Source organism: Larus michahellis, chromosome 1, assembly GCF_964199755.1.
Source record: "Larus michahellis chromosome 1, bLarMic1.1, whole genome shotgun sequence".
Taxonomy (NCBI): Eukaryota; Metazoa; Chordata; class Aves; order Charadriiformes; family Laridae; genus Larus; species Larus michahellis.
The window spans coordinates 55,103,956-55,127,430 of NC_133896.1; the positions used below are offsets into that span (position 1 = coordinate 55,103,956).

Sequence of the window (23,475 nt, forward strand, 5' to 3'; positions counted from 1 at the left end):
GTTTGTTGTCAGTGAGACCAGGTCGCCAGCGGCCAATCGGCGGCGGCGGCGGCGCGTGGTGTGATGGCGCGTCAGCGATCAGCAGCTGCCATTAGCATGGGGCGGGCTCCGCCCACCTTATTAGAATATTCATGAGGGAGGCGGGGCCGGCGCGGGGAGAGGCGCGCTGCGCTGCGCAGCGCCGAGCACGGCGGACACGCGTGGGAGCGGGGCGAGCGCTGAGGGCCCCCCGGCCCACGGAGCTGGCGCCCCCGGGCCGGCTGAAGGCGGGCAAAGGCCAGGTGGAAGGCGGCGGTGGAGGTTAGAGGACGGGGTTTGTCCTCCCTCCCCACCCCCCCGTGAGCATCTCCATCCCTCCGCAGCTCCCCACGGACCCTCCTCACCCTCCTGAGGGGCCAGACCCGACGCCCGCTCCCACCAGGAACGGGAGCAAGAGCCAGGCTTCTTTTACTTAAAAAAAAAAAAATAAAATAAAGTCAATTTTTATTCAAGAAAAACAAAACACACGCCGATTGCCACCCCCCCACCCCCCCACACCAGACAGACCTGGGTCCGTATTTAAAAATTCAGGACATTTCCCGTTTCCCGAAGGCCGCGGTGCCCCCAGCCCGGCACAGAGCACCCGCTGCTCAGGGACTGTCCTTCTGCAAGAGCCTCCTCTGCTCTGAGTTCATCAGCAACCACGAGAAAAGGCCAGGTCTGGGGGCCAGCCCCCCACCTCCCTTCCCGCTGCAGCCCAGACGCCCCACAGAGGGTCACAGCCCACGGGTTGGCTCCCACCCTGCTTCAGCCCTGCTGTCCCCATGTGCCTGTAAGCAGGCTGGGGTTTGGGGGACTAAATTAGAAAGGATCAGCCCCACAGCAGGGGGATGGGGGCAGGGCGGCATGGGGTGCAGGACAGGCTCACGGGGGTTCAGGGCTGGTTCCCCAGCACCTCCAGCATCAGCAGGGCTTGCTCTACGGGCACCCATCATCTGCAAGGAGGGACAAGAGCTGAAATCCCTCCTTCCCAAAAATTCACCACGTTTGCCTCCCTGCGGAAACGCCCCGTGGCAGCCGCCCAGGAGAGCAGGATGCTGTCGGGCCAGGAACCGGCGCCGCTGGCCTTTTCAACTACGGCTGGCTGATGAAACGCATGTTGCTTGGTAAAACAGCCGCTGGGAAGAGGGGAGAGCTGATCCGGCAGAGGCAGCAGATGGGCAGAGACAAGGTGTAACCGGGTGGGGGGGTGCCAATGAGATCACCGGCTTAACAAAAAAAAAAAAAAAACAACCAACAAAAAAAAAACCCCTAAAACTGAGAGAAGCAGCATTGCTCATGAGGCTGTTTGGTGTGATGAGCTCCCCGGCCCACCCACGACAGAGGAGGCACATTCAGCGCGGGGCACCCTGTGCTGCAGAGGGGAGGGTTCCCTGGGCTCCCTGTGGGGCTCAGCCACAGCGCGTGCCCCTCGCCCTTCCCCACCGTGGGTGGCAGTGCCCCAGCCAGCCCAGGGGACGGCCCTGCTGCCTTCCCATCTGTGCTTTGGCTCTGGGGGTGGGGTGCCCCACTTCGGCTCCCCCCAGCCCTACTGGGGCAACCCACTGGCACCGCCACCCGCCGAACGAAAGGGAAAGGCAACAAAACAAAAACCCACGGCACAAATGGAAAGGGGACCGCGGGGCGCTGGCCCGAGGCCACCAAGAGGGAGGGAGCCACTCCACATCCCGGTGGCATCACCCCCACCGCGAGGTGCGAGCCCCCGCACGCTACAGCTCCGACTGCGAGCGGGAGATGCGTGGGCCCTTGCGGATCTCCTTCCGCTTCTCCTCCTTCTTCCTCCGCTTCTCCTCCTCCCGCAGTGCCTTCTGGAAGGTGTCAGCACTGGGGAAAAACTGCGGGGTGACAGTGGGGGGTCAGCATGGGGGAGCCCCCACAGCCTTCCAGATGCACAACTCCCCCCAAACCCACTGAAGCCATCGCGCAAGCCCCCCAGGGTGCTTGAGGTTGGATGTGGCACGAAGCAAATGTGGTCCCAATGCTTCCATGGGTCAGGCGGCCACGGGAGGGGAAAGATGGCATCGGGCACCGAAAACCAACTGCAGCCCAGCTGTTGGGGAATTCGATCCATGCATTTTGGTCCAGCTTCCTCCGTGCTGGGGGTTTTTGGCCGTTCCCCACCAGGCCACCCATTCCCTTCCCCAGCCGGCTGCGTGGAGCTGCAACAGGGATGGGGAAGCCCACGGGGCAAGGTAGTGGCATTGTCATCTTACCTCAGAGTGGTCCGTTTTAAAGGGATTGCGGTAATCGGCTGATTTCTCGCTGATTCCCAGCTCCTGAGCCATCTGCGGAGCAAAGCAGAGACTGCGTCAGGGAGCGGCACCTCCCACCCCACACCCGCCTGTGACCAGGGTCCCCTCCTCCCCACCAGCCCCCTCCATGCTCTTCCCCCGTCCCTCAGCCCAAGGACAGGCCTCAGACATGGGGTACACTCCCCCTGCCCTCCTTTTACCCCCAAAACCTCACCCCCCAGCCCCAGCAGCAGAGAGGGGACGCGGCAGTGGGGGACCGTGAGCCGTACCAGTCCCAGGACCTGGGAGTGAGGTCCCTGCTCGAACACGCCCGTCAGGTTGCAGAAGCCGATGCCCCAGCGGATGAGGCTGTTCCAGTTGGAGTTGCGGTCAAAGTAGTGGTGCACGATCTTGGGGAAGCGCAGGACGACGTCCCCGAAGAAGGCAGTGTTCTCCACCACGTGGGAGTACGCTGCGGGGACAGCCACCCGCCCCGTCAGCACACCGGTACGCACATCCCGTCCCACTGGCGCCTACAACCCCTCTAGGAGGCTGGGGGCAAATGGGTAGGCCCCCCAGTACGAACTGGTCAGAGAGGCAGCAACAGGGTCCCCGACAGACAGGGACCCAGCCCAGGACTGGGTACATGGGGGTTTCGCATCTACCCCCAGTGCCGGTCCCAGGAGGAACATCAGCAATGCGCCAGAGCACTGTAAAAGGGAGGGGGGTAAGGACCAGAGCGGAGAGCAGACCTACCATCCTTTATCTTCTCATCCTGAGGGAAAGGCCCATCAGGAGGCACATCGGCAGCGATGAGCACAGCTCGGGAGTCCTCCAGCACCTGCCAGAGCCCTCAGTTACTGCCCCAGCCTGCCAGCCCTTCCCTGTACCCGAGGGGTGCTGCCCCAGCGGCCCCGCTTTGAAGCCCCACGGCATCTCCCCTTCAGGTCTTAAATCCCACCTGCTCGCCCAGCTCTTCTCTTTGATCCTGTGGAGGACCCTTGGCCCTCCCTGCTTCTCGTGCCCACCCTCTCTGGCCCCATGGCACACCGAGCCTGGAGGGCAGCCCATGCTGTGACTCACTTTGAAGAGTCCCTTGAGCATGATGTCGATGATTTTGTATTGCTGGTTGACATCGTTGAGCTCAATCAGGTTCTTCAGCGCGTTCATCTGGTCCTTGCGCTTCACCTCAAACAGCTTTTTATCTGCACTACCGTCAAGGGTGCCGCTGGCACGCTCCCACCCTGCTCCCGCTCTCCCCCCTCCACCTGACACCCAGCACCATCCCAGTCCCCCCAGTTCTCCATGAGGTGCCTGAGGGGCAGGGGGCAGTGCCTTTGCCCAGACACCCCAGCGGGGCACTTAACAATGCTGGGGGCTCGTGGGGAGCTTTCTACTCGCCAGCCCCTGCTCTGGCTGACAGGCTGGAGGATGAGCGTGAACTCCCACCTTCCCCATGTGTGTCTCCACAAGGATGCGTATTAAATATCTTTTCATAATTTGCCTGTTCGCCAGGGGATGCTGCTGTGTGCTAGGAAGGGCTTGCATTAGCCCACCTCCTCGTGGGCGATAAACGCCCACGGCACAGAGGAGATCGAGAGCTGCAAGTCCAGGAGTTCTCTCCCATCATCCCAGCCAGTGACCCTGATGCACTGAGACCCGCAGATGTGCTCTGCAGCCTGGCTGACCACACCGCTCCCGAGAGCGGACTGGGAGGCGTGCTTGGTGCCCAGCATGCTGGAGCAGAAAGGAAAAGCAGCGTGCTTGGGAGAACGCCAGGCATTGCCAGAAAACCCACCTCTGCTCCTGCACCCAGCCAGGCACTTGGTTAGCAAACCCAGGAGCTCAGCTAAAGCCCTTCTACAGAAGAGCAAAGAGGCAACTGCCCAGCAGTTCTGGGTCCTCTCTCTTCCACCCCCCGTGCCTCTTTCCGTGGTCTCTGACCTTTTCCCTGCGTGCGAGTTCCCTCCAGCCTCAGCAGGCACGGGCAGGTCAGGCTGCTTGTGGGACACGAGGGTCAGGCTGCAGAAAAGGATACAGATTTCCAAGCCAGAGTCCACCCTCTGTTTTTCCAGGTCTGCAAAGCTGCCCCGGGATAGCAGCAGCGCCAGCAGAAAGGGGCAGATGAAGAGAAAATCCATGTTGGCCGCCACAGCCTGGAACAAAATGGACCAACAAAACCAGTGACCAGCGAGGAGATGAACCAAGGGAGAAGTCACACAAGCCTCTCAGGACCGATGGCACATCGCCCTCGGCACCAAGGTCCTTGCCCACCTCTCCCTTGTCCCCACAAAGGGTTTGAGGGAGACAGTGGCCAGAGCAGGGCCACGGGACGATGCTGCAGTGGGCCCACTCTCCCCTGCGAGGGAAGCCCTGGTCTCTCCCTCCTCTCTACCTGCCTCCGCTGCTGGCTGGGCACCAGCTGGGCCCCCAGGGATCTAACTGAGCACTGACCCAGCAGAAAAATTCTCCCAAATTCTCCCCTTCTCCCAAAAATAACAGCCAGCTTTTTGCTGGGTTTGCGAGTTAGAGCAGCTCAGCCATCGAAGCAGCAGGGCCGAAGGGAGGAGGAGGATCACCGAGGGGCTGAAGTCCACCTCTCCTTCAAGCACCAGGCTTGACCAGCTCAGCCACCTCACTTCAGCTACCTGGACCCTTCTGGGGCCACTTGCCAGGTGCCAGCTGTGGGCCTAACGCCGAAAAACAGGATTTGGGTGACCTGGTGGTAACTCCCCCAAGTTTGCCCCACGCGTGACCCTCCCCAGACAGAGCATGAGGCTCTGCAGGGATGCAGTCAGGCAGAGGTGCTCCTGGCCACAAGGGTCCCTCAGACAGAGTCAATGTGCAGAAGAGAGGCCAGAGGAGAAGGTCCTTGAAAACAAGGACCCTGGTCCCTGGGACAGCCTAGACCTCAAAAAGGAGAGCAGTACCTCGGCCTGCAGACAGCAGGACTCGAGGCCGCCTGTCCGCAAGGATGAGGTTTCCGTGGAGCTGAGCAGCGGCCACTGGCAATTATGGAAGCAGCATCAGCTCCTTCAGAGGCATCCCCCAAGCTGCCTCCTGCTCCCGAGGGAAAGGCAGACGCGTAAGGCCACCGGAGCTGCCCTCGCCCTGTCACCCCGCTCCCCTCCCGAGCCTCTCTCTGCAGCGCCCGAACAACTGGAACAGGAACAAATCCCTCCTTCACACCAAATCTAAGGGTTCTTTTCCTTGTTGTTTTCCTTTTTTTAAATAAATACAATTTGTTCAACCTCAGCAGGAGGAAAGGAGCAGCAGCAGCTCCCACCATGTGCCTGTCGCCGAGGCTGTGCGAGCCAAGGCCCTCGTACCCCCGGCGCAGGCAGGGAAACGGCATCAGGCAAACGCCAGAAACCCTCTGTGTTATTTTGCTGGTGCGGCTCTGCAAGGGGCAGCACTCCTGGAAGGGAACGGGTCAGAATAACTACGACCAGTGTTACAGAGGAAGACCCCGCGGCCCTCGGCGTGGGCTTGGCATCACGCCCCGTGTTTTGGACACGACGCAGAGCCGGGACAGCAGCACGAGCCTCCCACGCCAGGCCCGCGGTCTGTCGCCCTTGCCCGCCCTGGCACGAGGCTTAAGGCCTATTCCAGCCACCCTGAAGGGCGCAAAGCATGCTGAGGAGCCGAGGCTGTAAGAAGAAATTCTCTATCCTGGGCAAGCAGGTGCTCTGCTGGACCCACCAGCCTGGTCGGCTTCCAAGAGAAGACTGCTTCACCTTGCCAAAACCAGGACCCAAAGGCCCGAGGCCTGGCCCAGCGAGGGGGTGCGGGTCCCTCCTCTGCAGAGCCCCCCCCCCACAGCTGCTCGCTCCCTCCCAGGCTCTCGGGGAGGAGGAAGAGACGCAACTCAAAAGCACAAACTGCGACTGCCCTGGGACCCAGGCATCGGACACATCCTTAGGACCGGGCTGGCTATTTGCCACGCTGGTGGAGAACTGGAGAGAGACCCTGGAGGCAGCTGGTGGCCTCCAGACCAGGCTGAAAGGCAAAGAGCAGAAATGCCGCCCGCGACAGCTCTGCCACGCTGCCCACGGCAGTCCCAGCAGCCTCATCAGGGCAGGGGCTCCTGCGTCCCCTCCTTCCGACATGGGACGCGGGCGGCCGGAGGCTGCCCTGTGGCTGCTCCAAGGAGGAAGATGTTGAACAGCAGCAGAGCGAAGCATGGCTCTCGGATGAAGCGGTTGCCGGCCAGCTGGCTGCCGCAGCAGAAAGCCCACCAGCCTGCCTGGCTGCCCCCGAGTCTCAGAACAGAGACGGGCTTTTCCAGAGACACAACAGCAGATGCTGCGGTATAGGTGGCTAGTGTTTTCAATTAAAATGTTTTTAATGACTTTATAAATCCTCCTGCAGCAGTCCTACGGATTGTGCTATGGGACAAGGTTGGAAGAAGACAACCAGAGAACCATGCCATACCAGAAGCCCATCACCTTTTCGTCTGACCCCTTCCCTGCTGACACTCATTCTCACATCGAAGCTACTGACCATCGTCCATCAGGGCTGAAACACCCCAGTGAAAATGAAGCAGGAGCCAGCTGTTGCCCTCACCCATAGGGAAAGTGAGGCTGCTGGTGCCACGTGGGACCAGCTTGAGCTTATTTCCCTTCACTGCCCTGCCCATTTCACCCCCTTTTAACAGCAGAGGACGTTCCCTCCTTTCCAGGCTGGGATGCGTAAGCGCAGGGATACCAAAGCTTCTCGCAGATGTTCCTCCATGCTTTTCCCACAAACCCTCTCTTGTGCCTTCACATCCACTGAGGGACGGAATGAGGCAGAAACACTGCAGAGCTGCTCCTCTCTTCCCTCCCTGTTCCTCCCTGAACCGATCCCTGCCAAAGTCGGCTCTGCCCAGTGCTCCCAGCGCAGTTTGGGGAGCCAGGGCCTGGCCTGATGCTACGGATGGGAAGGAGTTTCCTCCAATATTCCACCATCGCAGCCCCGGCCAGCTGGTTGCTTCAGCAGAAAGCCCACCAGTCTGTCTCGCTGTCTCCCATCCTCTTAATTTAGATGTGTTTTTCCAAAGACACGACAACAGATGCTGTGTTATAGATGGTTAGTACTTTCCATTAAAATGTTTTTAATGACTTTATAAATTCTCCTGCAGGAGCCCATCTGAACTGAGCATCCCCGGGATTTATTCACTTAATGAGCTTGCAAGGCTGCCACGCTTTGGTTCCCGGGAGGGACTTTCGCAGAACCTCCCTTCCCCTCTGCAGGGCACTGAAACACAGGGGGAAAAGTATCATCAGCCAGCTTGCCCTGGGAGCACACTGAGGCAAAATAAGGAATGAGAACTCTCCGCCCCACGAATCCATCGCTGAGCCGCTCCTCCATCAACCAGATGAGGATCAATCTCTTGTCACAGCCGAACCAAAAGCTTCAGAAGTGAAACACAGGTGGCTCCGATGACTTCTGCTAGGGCATTTCTACACAGGGCTTACAGGATCAGGTGCTTCAGTGAAACAACAGCCGCCGTTTACATCTGCTTACCTCAAAAGTCCCTTAACCACCAAAACCAGATCTCACGTATCGTAGGGACGGCCGCCAGCCGGGGTTAAGCAGCCCCAGCCGAAGCCAGCGAGCTGCTGCGATTTCCACCGGGGACGGATCCGTCCCAACCCACCTCCCTGCCTGCCATCCCCTTGCAGGGGGCCGGCAGCACCCCGAGGGGCGCGGGCGGCTGGGGGCGCAGCGAGATGGGGATCCTTTTTGGAGCACCGCTGAAACTAATGGCAATCGCGCAGGGACGGAGGCGTGGAAATCGGATCAGCCGAGGCCACCCCGGCCGCGCTGTGGGAAACCCACCCAGAGCCGCGTCTGGTCAAGCGGACGCGGCAGGCAGCGCACGAGGGGCTGCAAACCCACGGGGCGGGACGGGCGCTCCCCGGTGCTGCCGGCGCTCCGCTCCTCGCACCGGCTCCAACGCGGGGCTTCGGCGGGAGCCGGGAGGAGGGGGAGCAGGCGGCGACGGCAGAGCCCTTCGGGCAAGGGCAAAGCCGTTTAACCAAGGTCCGGCGAGGCACCCCCGGGGCCGCATTGCCCGCCCCGCTCATCGGCCACCCGGGCTGCACCGGCTCCCCTCCCTCCCGGCCCTCCCTCCGGCAGCGGCCGGCGGCAGAGGGGGACAGCGCCGCAGCGGCCGCTCCCGAACCCCCTGCCCGTTCCCCCGGGCTGCCCCCGCCTCCGCCCTTCCCTCCTGCCCCGCCACGGCCGGGCAGAGGTCCCCCCGGGGAGAGGAGGGCGCCCGTCTCCCCCGGCCCCATCCCGCCGCCTGCCCCGCCGTGCGGCCGCCCCCCCTCACCTGCGGGCCGGGTAGCGGGGCCGTGGATGGGCGCTCACGCCCGCCGCGCTGCCATGCCGCTGCCGCCGCCGCCGCCGCTTCCCCGCTCCGCCCCGCCGTGTCACTTCCTGAGCTCCCGCCCCGCCCCGGCACGGGCACCGGCCCCGCCGGGACTCCCGCGGGCGGTGCGGGGTCCGGGGACCGCGGCCGGGGCTGGAGGGAGCCCGACCACCCCTGCCCCGGCGGCGGGAGGGTTTGCCCCGGCTCTGTAAGGGAAGGACCGTCGTTAATTAAAGCCCCGAAGAGAAAGGGGTTTGGAGGCAACAGGCAACCGGAGGTCTGGGGCTGTAGCCTAAGGGATGAACTGGAAGAAGTCTCCTCTTCCCGCTGGGACAAGCAGTACATCTGCTTCCCCAGGGTCCCGGCTGAGCCCCCCCGACACCCCGCCAGCCCAGCGGAAAGGGGCCGTCCCGCAGCACCACCAGCGACGGCAGGGGAGCGAAGCATCTCTTCCATAGCACCTGCCTAGGACATGGCTTTCACCAGGCAGTTCTCTATTTTGGTAACCAAAGAGCATCAACCGAGCTTCATCTCACACATAAAAGGAAACCAGACTTTATAAATGATTTTCAACAAACATTTTTCTGAAAATGAGCTACAAATTACTTCCTTTGTTCATCTTCTCTCTGCTACTCACTGGGAATAAATGGCAGGATGGGATCTCCTGTTCCATTCTTGCCTTGCTCCTCTGCTGCGTGCACCATATCTTCTCATTTCAGTCTCCAATGTGTGAGAGGGACACTGCCACGCTTCCCAGACATCTGTCATTGACAGCATGAGCAGAAACCAAATAGAAGGCACGTCTGAAACTCCAGCATGGCACTGGAATTCCCATAGTTGACACATTGCTGACAGGAGGTGTTCATTACTAAACCACCCCTCTCCCAAGCCATGGAACCCCCCACAACACACACGAGAAACACCAGTGGGGGTGAACCTGAAGAAAATCCTTTCTTGACAAAACTGATGTCAAAGCTTGTTTCTGACCAGAGGATTTTGTCTTCCATGTTCATGACTACCCTGTTCAGGTAGCCACCACTGCTGCTCTTTGACTGTATCCAAAACCCTTCCTAACAAAGATTTGAAGGTTTCATCAGATGTGGAAAACCCAGAAATGAGGAGCTGCTTTAGCAATGTAACAAGACCTCCTGTCCACCTTCCCTCACCCCTGTACAGACAAGCAGAAGCAGCGGAGAGGAACTTCATGGGGCTGGATGGTCCCCACCTGGACAACTTGTGCTCTGAGCATCAAACCACAGAGCAGTAGTATCAAATTAGGGGTAAGCACGAGGACACGCTACTCCTCACAGATAACAAACACCTCACCCAGCACACACCCTGCACATGGCTGATGACAGTGTCCCACAATGGAGAAAGTCCCCACCCCAACAGGAAATCTCCGCAGGGGCCACTTCCATCACTGCTATCTGTCTGAGGCAATGCAGTGTGATGAAAACAGGAAAGCAAAAGCAGCCAGTTTGAGAAATAAACAAATACTGCGTCAGGCTCCCTCTTTCTCCAAAAGTAACTTGGGAGCAGGCCCTGCCTCCCATCCATGGAGAGGAGGAGGATTCAGTTCTCACCAGAGGACCCTAAGGCCAAGCAGAACGCAATTTGGTAACTCCACTCAGCAGTTTCTGAATGCTCACTGTACTTCGAAAGTGCTCAGGTCATCTTTGGGTTGCCACAACTTCACAGGCATACCGGTACTAGTTAGCACACAGACAGAGGTTAAGTGATCGTTCATCCTCCAGGAAAATCAATACAGGGGTCGTTACTGCTCTGAAGTCACAGGCTCCCTGGCCTGCTCCCCTTTCACCAGACCACCTCTGCCATACAGATGAATGCAGCCCCAGCAGAGACCCATCTTTTATCCCGAATGTCTCCTCATTTCCCAAACGTCTTCTCAAATTTGGGGATGATGAAGTCTTTCATTCCAAAGTTAGACAAGTGTAGCAACCACTCAGGGTTTTTCCATTTCTGTTTGCCTTCAGCTAGAACAAGGGAAGGATGAAGTAACGCTTCCACCTCTGTTACACCTACCACCCTCGCATCACCTATCCAAGGTATCTGCCCAGCAAAGGATACACAATGTCCTGATGTTTCACACAAGTGCTCCTCTGTCCCAGGAGGCGCTCCAGCAAGGTCTGAATGGTCCCTGACTGCACGGGCTCCACCTGGCAATGACTGCTCTGAATCTAAGCAGTCAGAAGAAAGAATGAGTTCCAGACGAACAGGAAACTGTTGGGCTTGTTTCTTTATACCTCCCTCCCTCATCTCCACACAGAGCAATGAGCCCTTCAAACTTTGATCTGGGGAGAATCAAGGGGCCACACAATATGACAACACGGTTTAGGCAGCTGCTGGCATCGCTCTCTTTCCGCTTTCACTGTACATCCCTCAAGGCAGTCGGCCAAGCTAGCAGCTGCAGGATTCCTCTTCATCTTACTATAACCTCCTCAAAGGAAGTTTGATGGCTCCCCATCAAAGGCTAAAGCAATTCTGCAGGGATCGCCTTCTCATTTTGCAAGGCAGTCAACCACTCTCTTACCTGACAAAGGAAGAGGTGAAGAGCACGAGATGTGGCCTCAGGCAGCTCTGCTAAGTTGGCTTCTGTTGCCTCCTGGAGAATCTGGCTAATTTCTTTTTGAGAAATAATATTGCTGCTCTGATATCTCAGAAACTTGAACAAAGGAAAAAGTAGAGGCATTAAACAGTAAAAGACCCACAGACTCCAACAGTGACTCATCTCCTGGAAAGACCTCTTCTGTGTAATGCTGCAGCACCTTAACCACAGGCCTGATTTTTATATCCATTCGAACAGAACCAGTGCAAATATCCCTGTTGACGGTGCTCTGATTTATAACCAGACTTATTTTGGTTTAGGTTGGGAAGGAAATTAAACAAACCATGTAACCTTTAAAAAGTGAAATAAGAATAACAAGATTCACAGACCCATCATGTATTTGGAGGGATTAGGTTAACATTAATAACCTCTTCCTCTCATCCACTGCCATGAGGACTTTATCTTCAGTATTTCTGCAGGATCGGACCACATTCCCTCTCTTGCTCACGGGCCCCAGGTACAGTGGGGCAGTAGATTGCGGTAACTCCCTGCCCTGAAAAGTTAGGTCTGTAAGGTGAAAGATGAGGAGACAAGCTGTGATGCCAAGTGGAGCTCTGCTCTCCAGAGAGCCACAGCACGCTCCCTGGGTGGAAGCAGCAGTTGCATGTTCCCTGTAGGTTTCCCCTCTCATCCCCAGGGGTCCTAGATGATATAAATAAATGCTACAAAGACCAGAAGAACAGGACGTGCTCACTAACAGCAGTGAGTTTCTGCAGGGTGTGGAAGGGAAGTTCACTTCAAAGTATCATTATTATAGGTCACGAATATATTGACAGACAAAGCCACTGCAGTATCCGAGATTGTGTGCGTGGGGCGGGGGTGAGTTCCAATAACCGACCCACATGCAGTGTACCAACATACTGGGAAAAAAATGGAGAACACCATGCCCTTCCTCTGCTCACCAAAGTCATCAGCCTGAGAACTTCTGGCTGCAGAAAGGATTTCTGACCCCCACTGAGTAGTGTGAAGAGCAGGAATCGGTGCCATGGCTGTGAAGCAACATGTAGAGCTGGGAGAGAAGGAGAAGTCAATCATAGACAGCTTTAAAATTGGCTAGTGACAGGCTGGACCTGGATGACAATCTTCAATACTGACACCAAGTTTTCTCTTCTAGACCCCACGCTGTGAAACACGAAGGGGATATTTTGCCCTGTTCTTACTTGCTTTTTAATCTGGCACTCTTTGGGCAAGAGTTTAGTCATGAGGACAAAAGCTTAATAGCTTTTTAAAGCTGAAAATACATTTTGTCCATCTTTTTGCTGGTACAGGAAGACAAACCTTCTCCTGGGGTGCGTGTCATAAAATAGTAAGGGGATATCTTTAGCCCAGGGTTTTAAAAATAATACCCTCTGGTTTCAATATGAGGACAAGTTTCCTGACCATGGGTTTTATTTAGCTGCAGCATACTCTTTGGGGAATGAAGAAAGACCTATAACATTAGCTGCACAAACCAAGCCTGAATCTGCATCAGAGAGCATACTCCAGGGACCAGACAGGCTGATAGCAGCAATGCAAACAATCAGTAGAGAAAATGTTCTTAATAAGGAGCGTATATGATAAACAGAGGTAGGGCTCAAGGACACCGTCTGTGACAGTGTGAAGTCTCTCACTGAACGCTAAAGTGTTATTACCTTGTATTTATTGCAGGTTAGGATGTATTTATTGCATGGGCAGGACAATTACAACAGGTCAACTGATAGAAGCTGCTACACCATGGCAACTCACCAGAAAGATCCCTTTTCCACTGGCAGTCATGTAAATTTCCTATTACCACTACAAGAATCTTTTCTATGGGAAAACACCACTAAAAAATCATGTAAAACGTTGGGGTTATCTTTTAGTTGGTGGAAACAAGGAGGTACCAGCACTGTGCACTGAGCCTGCTCTACACATCTGGAAAAATCTCTGGACCAAGAGAGGGTTTTAGAAAGCCTCAAATGAGGCAACTCCTAGAGACAGAGTCCAAGCCACACTCTTTGCAGTATTCTCGTCTCTTTCAGTCAAACATAGCTATGGCTCTCATTCTGCTTGGAATAAGGAGACTCCTGTTATTGTTGTTGTGAACTTATGCACCACAGAAAGAATTTAGGCAGCCAAAGTGACAGGTTCAGCTGTTGCTGAAGCAGCATTTCATTAGCATAATCCCAAATCAGCAGAACCTCCCCCATAACATGACACCTTTTTTTTTTTTTTTTTTTTTAAACCAGCCTTTTCATAGTCTCCCTTCAGCTACTGGCTGTCATTCATCTGCAGTATTACATCTTCATTCAATCAATTCCTCTCTCCCACCAGTGTCCCTTTTGTCCAGTGTTCGTTCACTCCATCCCCTTCTCTCTTAGCGTTTAAATGACTGAATTGAATAGGTCAGGGTACAGAGAACTTTCTGTCTGCTTTAAGATCAGAGACAGCACCTGGAATTTGTAGCAGGAGGCTGACAATAAGCAGAAAGGACTATTCTTCTCTCTGACTGTACAATGCTGGCATATTATGTTATATTGCTAACATGGTATACATTACGTCTGACATGGACTCCATAAACCAAGGTCTGCATTCGCCCCTGGAAATCTAGAATTTCCAGCTTCCATTCCCTAAGGCTTCCTAGTACGCTGTTCTCCCTTCCCCTCCCTCAGAGCCAAACTGTGACCAATGCTGTCCACATGGAAGACACATCATATTCAGATACTCCCTCCCTTATATTCATGGTCTAAAGATTTGCTACAATTTGCCTGGAAGTGAAATACTATTCCTATACTCTTTCCATTCCTAAACCTTTCACTCTTGCTGTATCAGGGGTTGGGGAATGACTGTTTTCCTTCTGGAAAGCATCTTGGTGTCCAGAGCCAAAGTGAGGGCTCATGCCTGCAGGGGAGCCAGGCACTGTGATTTTATCCCACAAAGCACATGATTAACTTTAGGCATACAAATAATTTTTCTCATTGGGCATAAACTCATTAAGCATCTGCTCCAGGGCGCTACTGGATGGAGATCAAAGAGCTCAAAATCACTGCAGGAGGGAAACCCAGGAGAAGAAAGGGCAGGAAGACTTTACCAACATCCTGGTTCTTCACATACAGGTATTCCACTAAGGTTTCCAGGCAGGCAACCATGGCTTGAGAGAGCAGCAAGTCTTTCTGGAATACCAAGAGCAGGGAAAAAAGAAAAAAAAAAGAAAAAAGTCAACAGCTATTGCGAGAGGAAAATTCATAAAGTGTCAGGATCTGAAAAGCATGCAGCACAGGAAAATAACACCCTTCATCTCCTTCACGGGATACAAAGTGCTGCAAATTATCTGTCACATCAAGGAGCCAGACAAAGACACGACTACTCATTCTGAGACTAAAAAAAATTAAGTAACAGCCTCCAAAGAACAAGATGGGAGCCCAACATTGCTCGAGAGAGTTAAATGTAAACCGATGTACTATCCCCTGGAGCCCAATATCATTTTGGCAATTTAAATGTACACTGATGTACTACCCCCCAAAAGAACCTTGCCAGGGGTGGGGGGACGGAATTTTTCCAACCTATGTCTCTTTGGGTGTGGTGTTCCTGCAGAGCACATGGGAAAACAGAGATTAGCACACAGAATTTCAGCTATCCAGTTCAGCAGCAGGGAGTACCATATAGCTTGATTTACTTTCTTTCTCACTGCGCCATGCTGCAGCAAGAGTATTTTCCCTCCTCCTCATCACATGTCTCTAAGGGGTGGAAAATGCAGGCAGAAGATAACAAAAAGGCAGCCCCTTAGGTTCTGCAACAGGGTGGTTTCTCCTCAGATTAGTGTACCTGCTTGAAGCCCAACACTAGTGTTGTTCCAAAAGTCATATTTTCTATACCTGCAACTGGACATGCACCAGAAGGTTCTGCAGACTGACAACAAGCGAGAAGACCTGCTGCGAGGTAAGGGGGTGCAAGGCAGCATCCTGCAGTGATGATGGCTGTGGTTGTGTAGCACCTTGGGCTGTGTTTTGGCCAACAATCACCAGCAGAGAGGAGGAGAAGTTCTGTCGCAGGATAGCTCTCAGGAACTGCATGATGCTCACTAGACAGGGAGCTGCTTATTAGTGTGTGTCAGTGTTTTCCTCTCCCCTGCCCTGTGTTGGTGCCTGTGCAATAGCATAAAAGAGGTGAGGAAAGGAAATTTGGGCTAAGGGCCCACTGGAGCTGCCCAGCAACTGCTGACAGCTGCAGGCAGGAATGGCAACATGAGTTCCCTTGTTCGTCTCCTCTCTGTGAGACACTATCCCAGTTCATGCTCAGTTCCAGATGTCACTATCAACCTCCAAGGAAGATTGGTCCAGCAGAACTCCAGACAGCTCCCTTTTGCCCTTTCTCACCACCAGTTACGTACTCCCAAAGCCAAATGGACCAAATCTTCCAGATCCCCACCAGCAACTGCACCATCCCATCCCAATGTCACCAGTTCTCCCTCGTTGCCTGTAATATGGTACTAGCAGCTGCTTCCAGTCAAATCCCTGTAACAGATGCAAAATACCTAACAGCAGGATTGGCTTCTTCTTCCTGAAGATGACTGCATTCAGGACTTTTGTTAGGTCTAGAGAGAGTGTCTGGTGAACCTAGAGGAGAATTAAATATAAGAGAATAAATGGTGCTGGTTTGGACCACGTAAAAAGCTCCCTTATGTACTTTCAGTCTTTAGACACTACCCCATGATGACCATTGAAAAACAAGGGAACAGCAACAGGGTTTCAGGAGTCTGACCCAGAAGGGAGAGCCACATCACTGGGCCCTCAAGTTTCACTCATCACCAGTTGCCAGCCCCGCACAGCTTCCAAACCACAGTGCAACTCGTTTGCCTGTCTTGCTCTCACTACTCCCTGCAGGCCCTCTGGCACATGGCTGGCAGACTGCTGAGCACATGGAATAGCAGGAACAGCCGTCATCAAATACATCTGTACATTAGCCACACAGTCAGGCAGCAGTGATGACAAGAATCTGGCCCTGCCTGCTGGAGCTGGGAAGCCTGCAAAGAGCCCAGGGCTAGGAACTAAGACATGGGTGAAGGAGGCAGAGGAGGTTAAGGACTTGGGAACTAGAGGTAATAGCAAAGGTGGGCTTGAGAGGGCCGTCTGCAAAATACTGTTTCCATCACAGAGCAGACATCCAACAGCAATGGCATGAAGACTCACAGAGCCCCAGATGGGTTCAAGCTCTTCAGTAAGGCAGAGAGTTTACACGGAAGGGCAGGCATAAGGAGCACAGGGCTGATTCCTTCAACCTGTCTTCTGAAGAGAGAAATATTCAATAGGAGAGCTAGGAGTACCTCCTGCAACAGGGTGGCAGTGGTTACTTGTCTAAGAACTGACAAGCCAAAGCCCTTAATAACCTACCATCCATGACCCACGTTTATCTGCAGGCTTTTGCTAAAGCCATTAGCAGTAACACAGTTAAGATGCAAGCTTGCTATGGCCAGACAAGTCCGCATCATTAACACCAGCCTGAGATGAAATGTGGGCAACTCGCATTTCTTGGGAGCCGTTGTTCCCCTCTAAAAAACTGCAGGCTCAGGGAGACAGCCTGCCATCAGCTAACATTCACAGCCACAAAGGCCAAAGACTCTCTACAAGGGCCTCCAGGGTGCTTTGTGCAGCTTCAGCAATACTGAGCAGCAGAAAGCAGCAAGAGAAGTGAGTCTTCCTCTTATCCCCTCTCCTTCTCCTGCAGCAGCAGATTAGAAACACTGAAGCTTAGAAATGCTGAAGCATACTTGAACCACTTCCATTTGCGACCTGCATCTGTAGTTTCTTTCCTCTTCTCTGGTGCAAGAAGGATTCTGGATTGCAGGTCATAGCACATCAAGCCAGTAAGGTATTGATGAAGCCAAACAACAGGCTTGTAAGCCACTAAATGATTGCACTTCAAGGATCAATATGAGCTGCGAGGGTCAATCACAGAAGATGAAACTCAACATTAGCCACTACAACTGAGTCCCTTTTGGGACCCACACGACACTGACCACCCAGACCCAGCTGTGACTTGTAAACTGAGAAGGTAAATTGTGCTCAGCAGTTAATAGAGCAGAACAGGCAGGTCTTGCTATGCATTCACACAGCTAACAGTCCGTATAAGTCCAGTGCTGTAAAACCTAAGCAGAGGCAGCACACCTGTGAAGTAACAGGCGCACACTTGGTCTGGTTTGGACTTTTGGAAAAAGTCTTCCCTCAGTATTAGAGAACCAACCCTTGCCTCTCTGTGCAGATGCACACATGTCCTTAATGTGATTTTATCATCCACGACTCCCAAAGAACATACTCTGCTGGGCAGAGCTCACAACTCACAACATGCTGTTTAACTCCATATCACGAGAGGGAGAGAGGCCTAGGTAGATACTTCAAAGGAAACATTATCCCCTTGTGTTGGCATTAGAAAGTGCTTCCCTCGAAGTTGTAATTCCATTATCAGCTGACAATCAAGCTTAGCTCTCTTGTCAAACTGCAATGCGTCAAATAAAATGACAGCTGTCCACATTCAGCTAAAACCGAGCACTCACTTGCCACCAATAGGTTTGGATTGTGACTGTTCCACTATTGATCATTTTAGTACCAAAAAAGCACTTCGCAACATGGGAGCTGTGTCTTCCACCCCCAGCCTTTCTTTGAGAAAGACCTTAAAACGGATTTTGCTCCGTCCTGAAGAGGAAAGTGATTTGGATTAGGAGGGCTGGGTATGCACCTTTTCCCCCATGATTTCTGCCCCTCTCTAACTCTCCAATAATTTGTGTCTCAGCCTTCCACAACATGCTAGCTTCCAGTCCGGCTGGAGAAGTGCAGCAAGGAATAACTTGTTGACTATAACAAAACAGCAACCAAGGCAAGCAGACTCCAGGCCAAAGCAAACCACTTCCCTCTGCTAATGAAGAATTTTATTATTTTTTTATTATTTTTTTAAGGTTTAGCCATTCTCTGGGTCTGAATGCTAGAGTGGTTCTAACCTCGGTATTGTAGCGATGCTGATACAGCAAGAGGGACGCAACCAACAGCCATCCAGAGCACAGCAAAGCATCCTCAGATGACAAGTAAGCAGGTTCAGAGGGAGGGGACCGCAACCAGGTGCACTCCAAAACCTTCTGCAGGAGCTCTAGCAAGGACACATTGGAGAGCAGCACAGCCACTGCTGTATGGGAGAAACATAATCAGAGCGGCTGATGGGATGGCACAGGTTAAACCAGCTTGACAAGCAGAAGAGATGTGCAGAGCACGCCCCTGCTGCAGTGAGGCAGCCCCAGCTGCCACAGCTCATCAGAGTAAGGCTGTCCAGCTATGCTGGTATTCATCTCCCACAGCACAAGCGACCAGTCGGCCAGCTAATAAAACGACCGGCCTTCAGCTAACACAGCTGGAAGGTTGGTTAGAGCTGTTCTCTATTATTGTTTAATTTTTTGAAGCATGGCAATAGCAGGACTTTTCAAACAAGGCACCAAATCTCCACTGCTGTGCTTTATGAACAAGAAAAATACAGTGATTCTGTCTCTCAGCAGCCAATTCCTGAATCATCAGAAGGTAGTAAAACCAAACCAAACCAAAACAAAACCCTCAATCTAAAAAACCTCATCACAAATACAAAATGGTCTTTGTTAACTGTAATGCTGTGCCTGGAAGGGGAAAAATACACCTTACCTGCTGAGACAGTTAGAACACAGCCTCTGATGGCCAAGCTACAACCTTGCCAAGATTAACTTAGCGATCAATACAATCTTGCCTCACCTCTCTGTTGACTACAAGGTGTTGTCTGATGAAGGCTGCAGTACAGAAAATTCAAGGATGGCTGCAGGAGGTCAGTGTCCCTCGGCTTGCATTTCCCACAGAGATTACTGACTGGAAATAAAAGAACGTGCATAACACAGACACGAACATAACAGAGCACCTCAGCACAAGAAAGAAGTCAGTCAGTGGGGAGAGAATTCAGACAAGAGCGACACAACCTGAAGTGAAAATAAACAGAGCATGGTACAGAGAAAGCAATAGGCATCTGCCCTAGAGTGTTTGCTTTAGACTGAACAGTGCAGCGGAGGATGATAACAGGGAGGGGGGAATAGAATCATAGAATCATTTAGGTTGGAAACGACCCTTGGGATCATCGAGTTCAACCATCAACTCCACTCTACAAAGTTCTCCCTTACACCATATCCCTTAACACCACATCTAAACGAGTCTTAAACACATTCAGGGATGGTGACTCCACCACCTCCCTGGGCAGCCTATTCCAGTGTCTGACCATTCTTTCTGTGAAGAAAGCAAATAGGAAAGGGTATGGGCACGTGTAACATTGGGCAGTAATAAATCCAAGAGCAACAGACTATAAGTTACCTATTTCCACAGACTGAGTTTGAACCTATTACTAGGTCAACCATAAACAGCCGTGTGCCTGTCTCACATGGTGATCAGTCTGGGGAATGGCATGGAGAGCTGTGCTCCTCCACTCTCACCAACTCTGCTCACCAGGAATAAACACGCCATGTTTGTTTTAAGCACCAAACATTTAAGAACAATGTTTAGCAAGAGTTTGGGAGGGAAATCCAGGACTGCAGGGCTCAGCAAAACTGTCATAGGACATCTTTTGAAGAGCTTAAAGTCTAAGTAAGCAATTCTCAAAAAACACACATCAACACGCCTCCCCACACTCCTTCCATCTACGAGCTGGTTTCACGTAGGCCTCATCAGAGGAGAGTGCTCTGCACACCCACTCCTGAAGAACATAGCCTGGAGAGCCAAGCAGAGAATGAAGGGGCTGGCTGGGGCAGGGGGAGGGTTGTTTTGAAAAATACAGAGCAGAAAGCAAGAGCAGAAGGAGCTTGTGACTCCTGGGAGCATCTGAGCTGTGCTCTGAAATCACAGCAGCTAAAAAGGGCTGGTATAAAGAGGACATGTTTCTTCCACACCCCCAGTTCCCTTGGCTAATGAATGTCTGAGAAACACTGCCTCTTTACAAGGGCAACACAGGCAGCCCCGAGACATAGAACATTTCAAATTGAAGCAGATAGTCCTTCAAAGTCTGCTGGAGAGATCAATTTGTCAGAGCGGGGAAAAGATGAGAGGGTGGATCAGCTGAGCTTCCCTCTAGTATCTATTCTTTTTTCACGGTCTGCATGAACCTCCAGTAGCCAAGTAAGAAGGGAGAAGTCACCAAGTAAGGATCACCAGACAAGAAAGCAGGTCACAGTATGGCAAACAAACAAACACAGCCCGTACTTCCATGTCTCTGGGGTGGAACGCGCAAGTCCTGCAACTGGTTGGGACCCATATACTCTGGACTCACACTCCAGGAAGAGCCCAGGTTCACTAGGCTGCGGGTTCCTGATGGCTGGTTCACGGGACACCCCTGTGGCGTGAACCCCACAGGGGTAGGTTAGCAAGTGTGGACAGGGAAGGATGTTTCAGAAAGCACAGCAGCAATACTGTCATGTGCCAAGTCAACAACAGTTATAGACCCTGAAATAATGTCACGGCCAGGAGAATACTTTGTCCACCTTGTGAGGTTTCAGACAACAAACGTATTGTAAAAGCAAGAGGCAGAGAACCTGGGTTTTGTTGACTGAACTGGTAACCAGGGCTCTTTACAATGCTCTAGCTATGAAAGTATCTCAAAGCAACCATAACTGTAATGCAAGGTATACCTTCTCTCAAAGGACAAAGAGCCAGCCCCTGATCCTCTTAAGGAACAATTAACAAACACAGATTAAAGCCCCCTGGGAGAAAATGGAAGCACAGACTCACCCTGGTGAAGCAGCTTGAAGTCTGTGCTGTCCAGTTCCCTCACACCTTTGCTCCGCAGCTGCACCAGGAAAAGGAGGCTCAGCAAAACAGGCAGGTTCCTGTTAGCTAAAGAAAGGTGCAGACAGCTTAGCTTGTCAGTGAACTTTAAACTGTTGTACCTTAAAGTATGCCAAGAATTGGTAATTTTCCAGCTTGGGAATGAGTGTGGGTTAGGGGATGAAATATTCCTCCTTTACAAACACGCTTACAACTAAATTCTCATGTCTACAGTCACCTCTGGATCGGGCCCCCTTACATGCTGGATCCTGCCAACATCATTCTAGAACAACTAGAAAGGAGGGGAGAAAAGGAGGCCAGGGTCTTTTACACACTTAGTGAACCATGTAAGGGGCACGGTCACTGCACATTCAAATTGACACTTAATAAGGCAGAAGTCACCTGCCCTTTGCAGACTGCCCTCTTCCCATCTACTTGACCATCACTGGTAGCCCAAGCTTTAACAGCAGCCCAGCACCTCCGAGTGCTCAGCTGGACAGCATTTGTTCTCCAGCACCTTGTGAGGCCAGAAGATGCTGCCCATCCCACCCCACAGGGCAGAGCAGAGACAGTAGAGGTGAAAGCCCCACATGGCAGGTCTGTACTCAAGGACAGTGGAGCTGGTCAGCCACCCCAGGGCAACATCCTCCCTAGTACATTCACTCTTCTGCAGCACTGTAAACAGTGCCTTGCATTGTATACAGCCATACCTACAGCAAGCAACTATTGCCTGCAGAAAGTCTTCACAAAGGCTCAGGAGTTTTCAGTTTAGAGGAGGAAACATTTATGGGTATCTTTACTGTTAACATACTCTCGATGGAGTCCCACTGTTGGGCCTTCTTGTTGTCTAAGAGCAGGCTACTGTTTGAACAGGAATGCAGATCCCCTGGACTTACCTGCCTCAGACCTCACAGAGAGCTGCCTGCGTGCTGGGAGACAAGGAAGACGTTGTCTCCAGAGTACATCTGGTGTTTGACTTTCTGGATGGGGCTGCCAGTAACTCAGCTAACGAGTTCAAGACACAGTATGAAGAGAAGCTGGGGATATTAGACACCACAGAAGGGCTCTAATCTTGCAAAAGGCATTCTAGCCTAGTGTCCTGTCTCCATCACCAGCAGTTTGGAGAAATAGATCTGATTCCCACAACACAGACAATCTACCCCCCCACAGTAGATCACTAGATCAGTGACAGAGGGACACCACAATTCCTTCTTTATCCATAACTTTGTAGCCTCATGCTCTATGATGCTCCTGCTTTCCAACCCCTCTCTTCTCCAGCCTACCGACTTTGCTGGAGGTAAGGAAAAAACACTTTCCCTATTGTTGCTTCCATCCCAACTTCTGCTCAGCAAAACACCCTAAACAGACCAGGGCTGTTACAAGTGTCAGCAGCCCTCTCAGGAACAACCAAAAGCTGTGCTGGGCCCCTGTCCCAGGGGAGCCAAGGACATCCTAGCACTGCTCCCTTTTTCAGTTCAAGCTCACAGACTGCTTTGCACCATTCATGATGGGACAACAGTCCCAACTCTGCAGCCAGGCTAGTAAGGAAAACAGAAGGATTTCCCCTGTCACAACTAGGAGAAATCTTTGAGAGATTTAATAGAATTATGAGACCTGGTGATACCACAGTTCCTGTTTGGAGATCAGTGAATCATGAATGATTCAAACCATCTCTGCTCCCGGCCCCTGTGCCCTGAGAACCAAGCGTACTCAGGCACACCAAGCTGTTTTGCGCAGAAAAGAGGCAAAAAGGAGGACTTCTTTCCGTCACCAATTGAGCCACTGTTCAAGCTGGGAGATTTACCAGCACAGCTGTCCACTTAAACACTTAGGAGAGTATAAGAAAACCTTGCCTTTGTTCAACAATCACAGTTTGAAGCCAGAACAACCTATATCAGAAATATTCAAAACAAGAACTTCTGCAGAAGGAAACCAAATCAGCACAGTTCTGTCCACAAACTTCCTCATGCAGATAAGTACTGAAGCTACGCTAGCAGTTCAAAAACACTTTATCCCAGACTGCATCCTTTCAGCCATCTACCGTGATAGTTGATATTACAGCAAAACCCAAGTCACAGAGGGGAGTCACCTTGTAAGGAGGCTGAGCTGCTCTCTACCAGCAGCTGCTGCAGAATCTGTAGGAACTGATTCCGGAGGAGGTCACAGACAAGGACATCCTCATTTTTTTCCAGGAAGGTCCTTAGAGTCATCAACACCTTCCAAGCGACCTCCACAGAGCTTGAGCAGACCAGGTCCTGTGAGGGAAGATGCACACACATTACCTTTCTGCTGCGATTAGGCAGAAGTCACTGCTATTTAATACCATTATGCTAATCTGTGCCTTGGGAAACAGCCTAATAAAGCACCATTCAGATTAAGTATGTCCTGATTAAACAGATAACTGAATAAAGCAGATGGACTCTCGCCTGATGGGCACCTCTGAGTAATATCCCG

General features: G+C 52.6%; 2 protein-coding genes across 2 annotated transcripts in view; both read right to left on the reverse strand.

Moving 5' to 3' along the window:
• Nucleotides 1-471: 471 nt before the first annotated feature.
• On the reverse strand, nt 472-11,304 carry CCDC134 (coiled-coil domain containing 134). The gene is made up of 9 exons (XM_074577891.1): nt 10,717-11,304; nt 9,266-9,389; nt 8,590-8,834; nt 4,309-4,426; nt 3,354-3,475; nt 3,027-3,111; nt 2,561-2,742; nt 2,253-2,324; nt 472-1,874 (listed from the first exon to the last, which is right to left on the reverse strand). Exons 2-9 carry the CDS (start codon nt 9,330-9,332, stop codon nt 1,749-1,751), a joined length of 1,017 nt encoding a protein of 338 aa, XP_074433992.1. The 5' UTR covers nt 9,333-9,389; nt 10,717-11,304; the 3' UTR covers nt 472-1,748.
• Nucleotides 9,191-23,475, reverse strand: part of MEI1 (meiotic double-stranded break formation protein 1) — a 38,988-nt gene continuing 24,703 nt past the window's right edge. The window contains 10 exon segments of the mRNA XM_074577852.1: nt 9,191-10,826; nt 11,180-11,311; nt 12,157-12,263; nt 14,304-14,385; nt 15,088-15,293; nt 15,747-15,828; nt 18,204-18,385; nt 18,976-19,086; nt 20,986-21,090; nt 23,111-23,276. Coding sequence (XP_074433953.1) covers nt 10,686-10,826; nt 11,180-11,311; nt 12,157-12,263; nt 14,304-14,385; nt 15,088-15,293; nt 15,747-15,828; nt 18,204-18,385; nt 18,976-19,086; nt 20,986-21,090; nt 23,111-23,276 — 1,314 coding nt within the window. The 3' untranslated portion in view covers nt 9,191-10,685.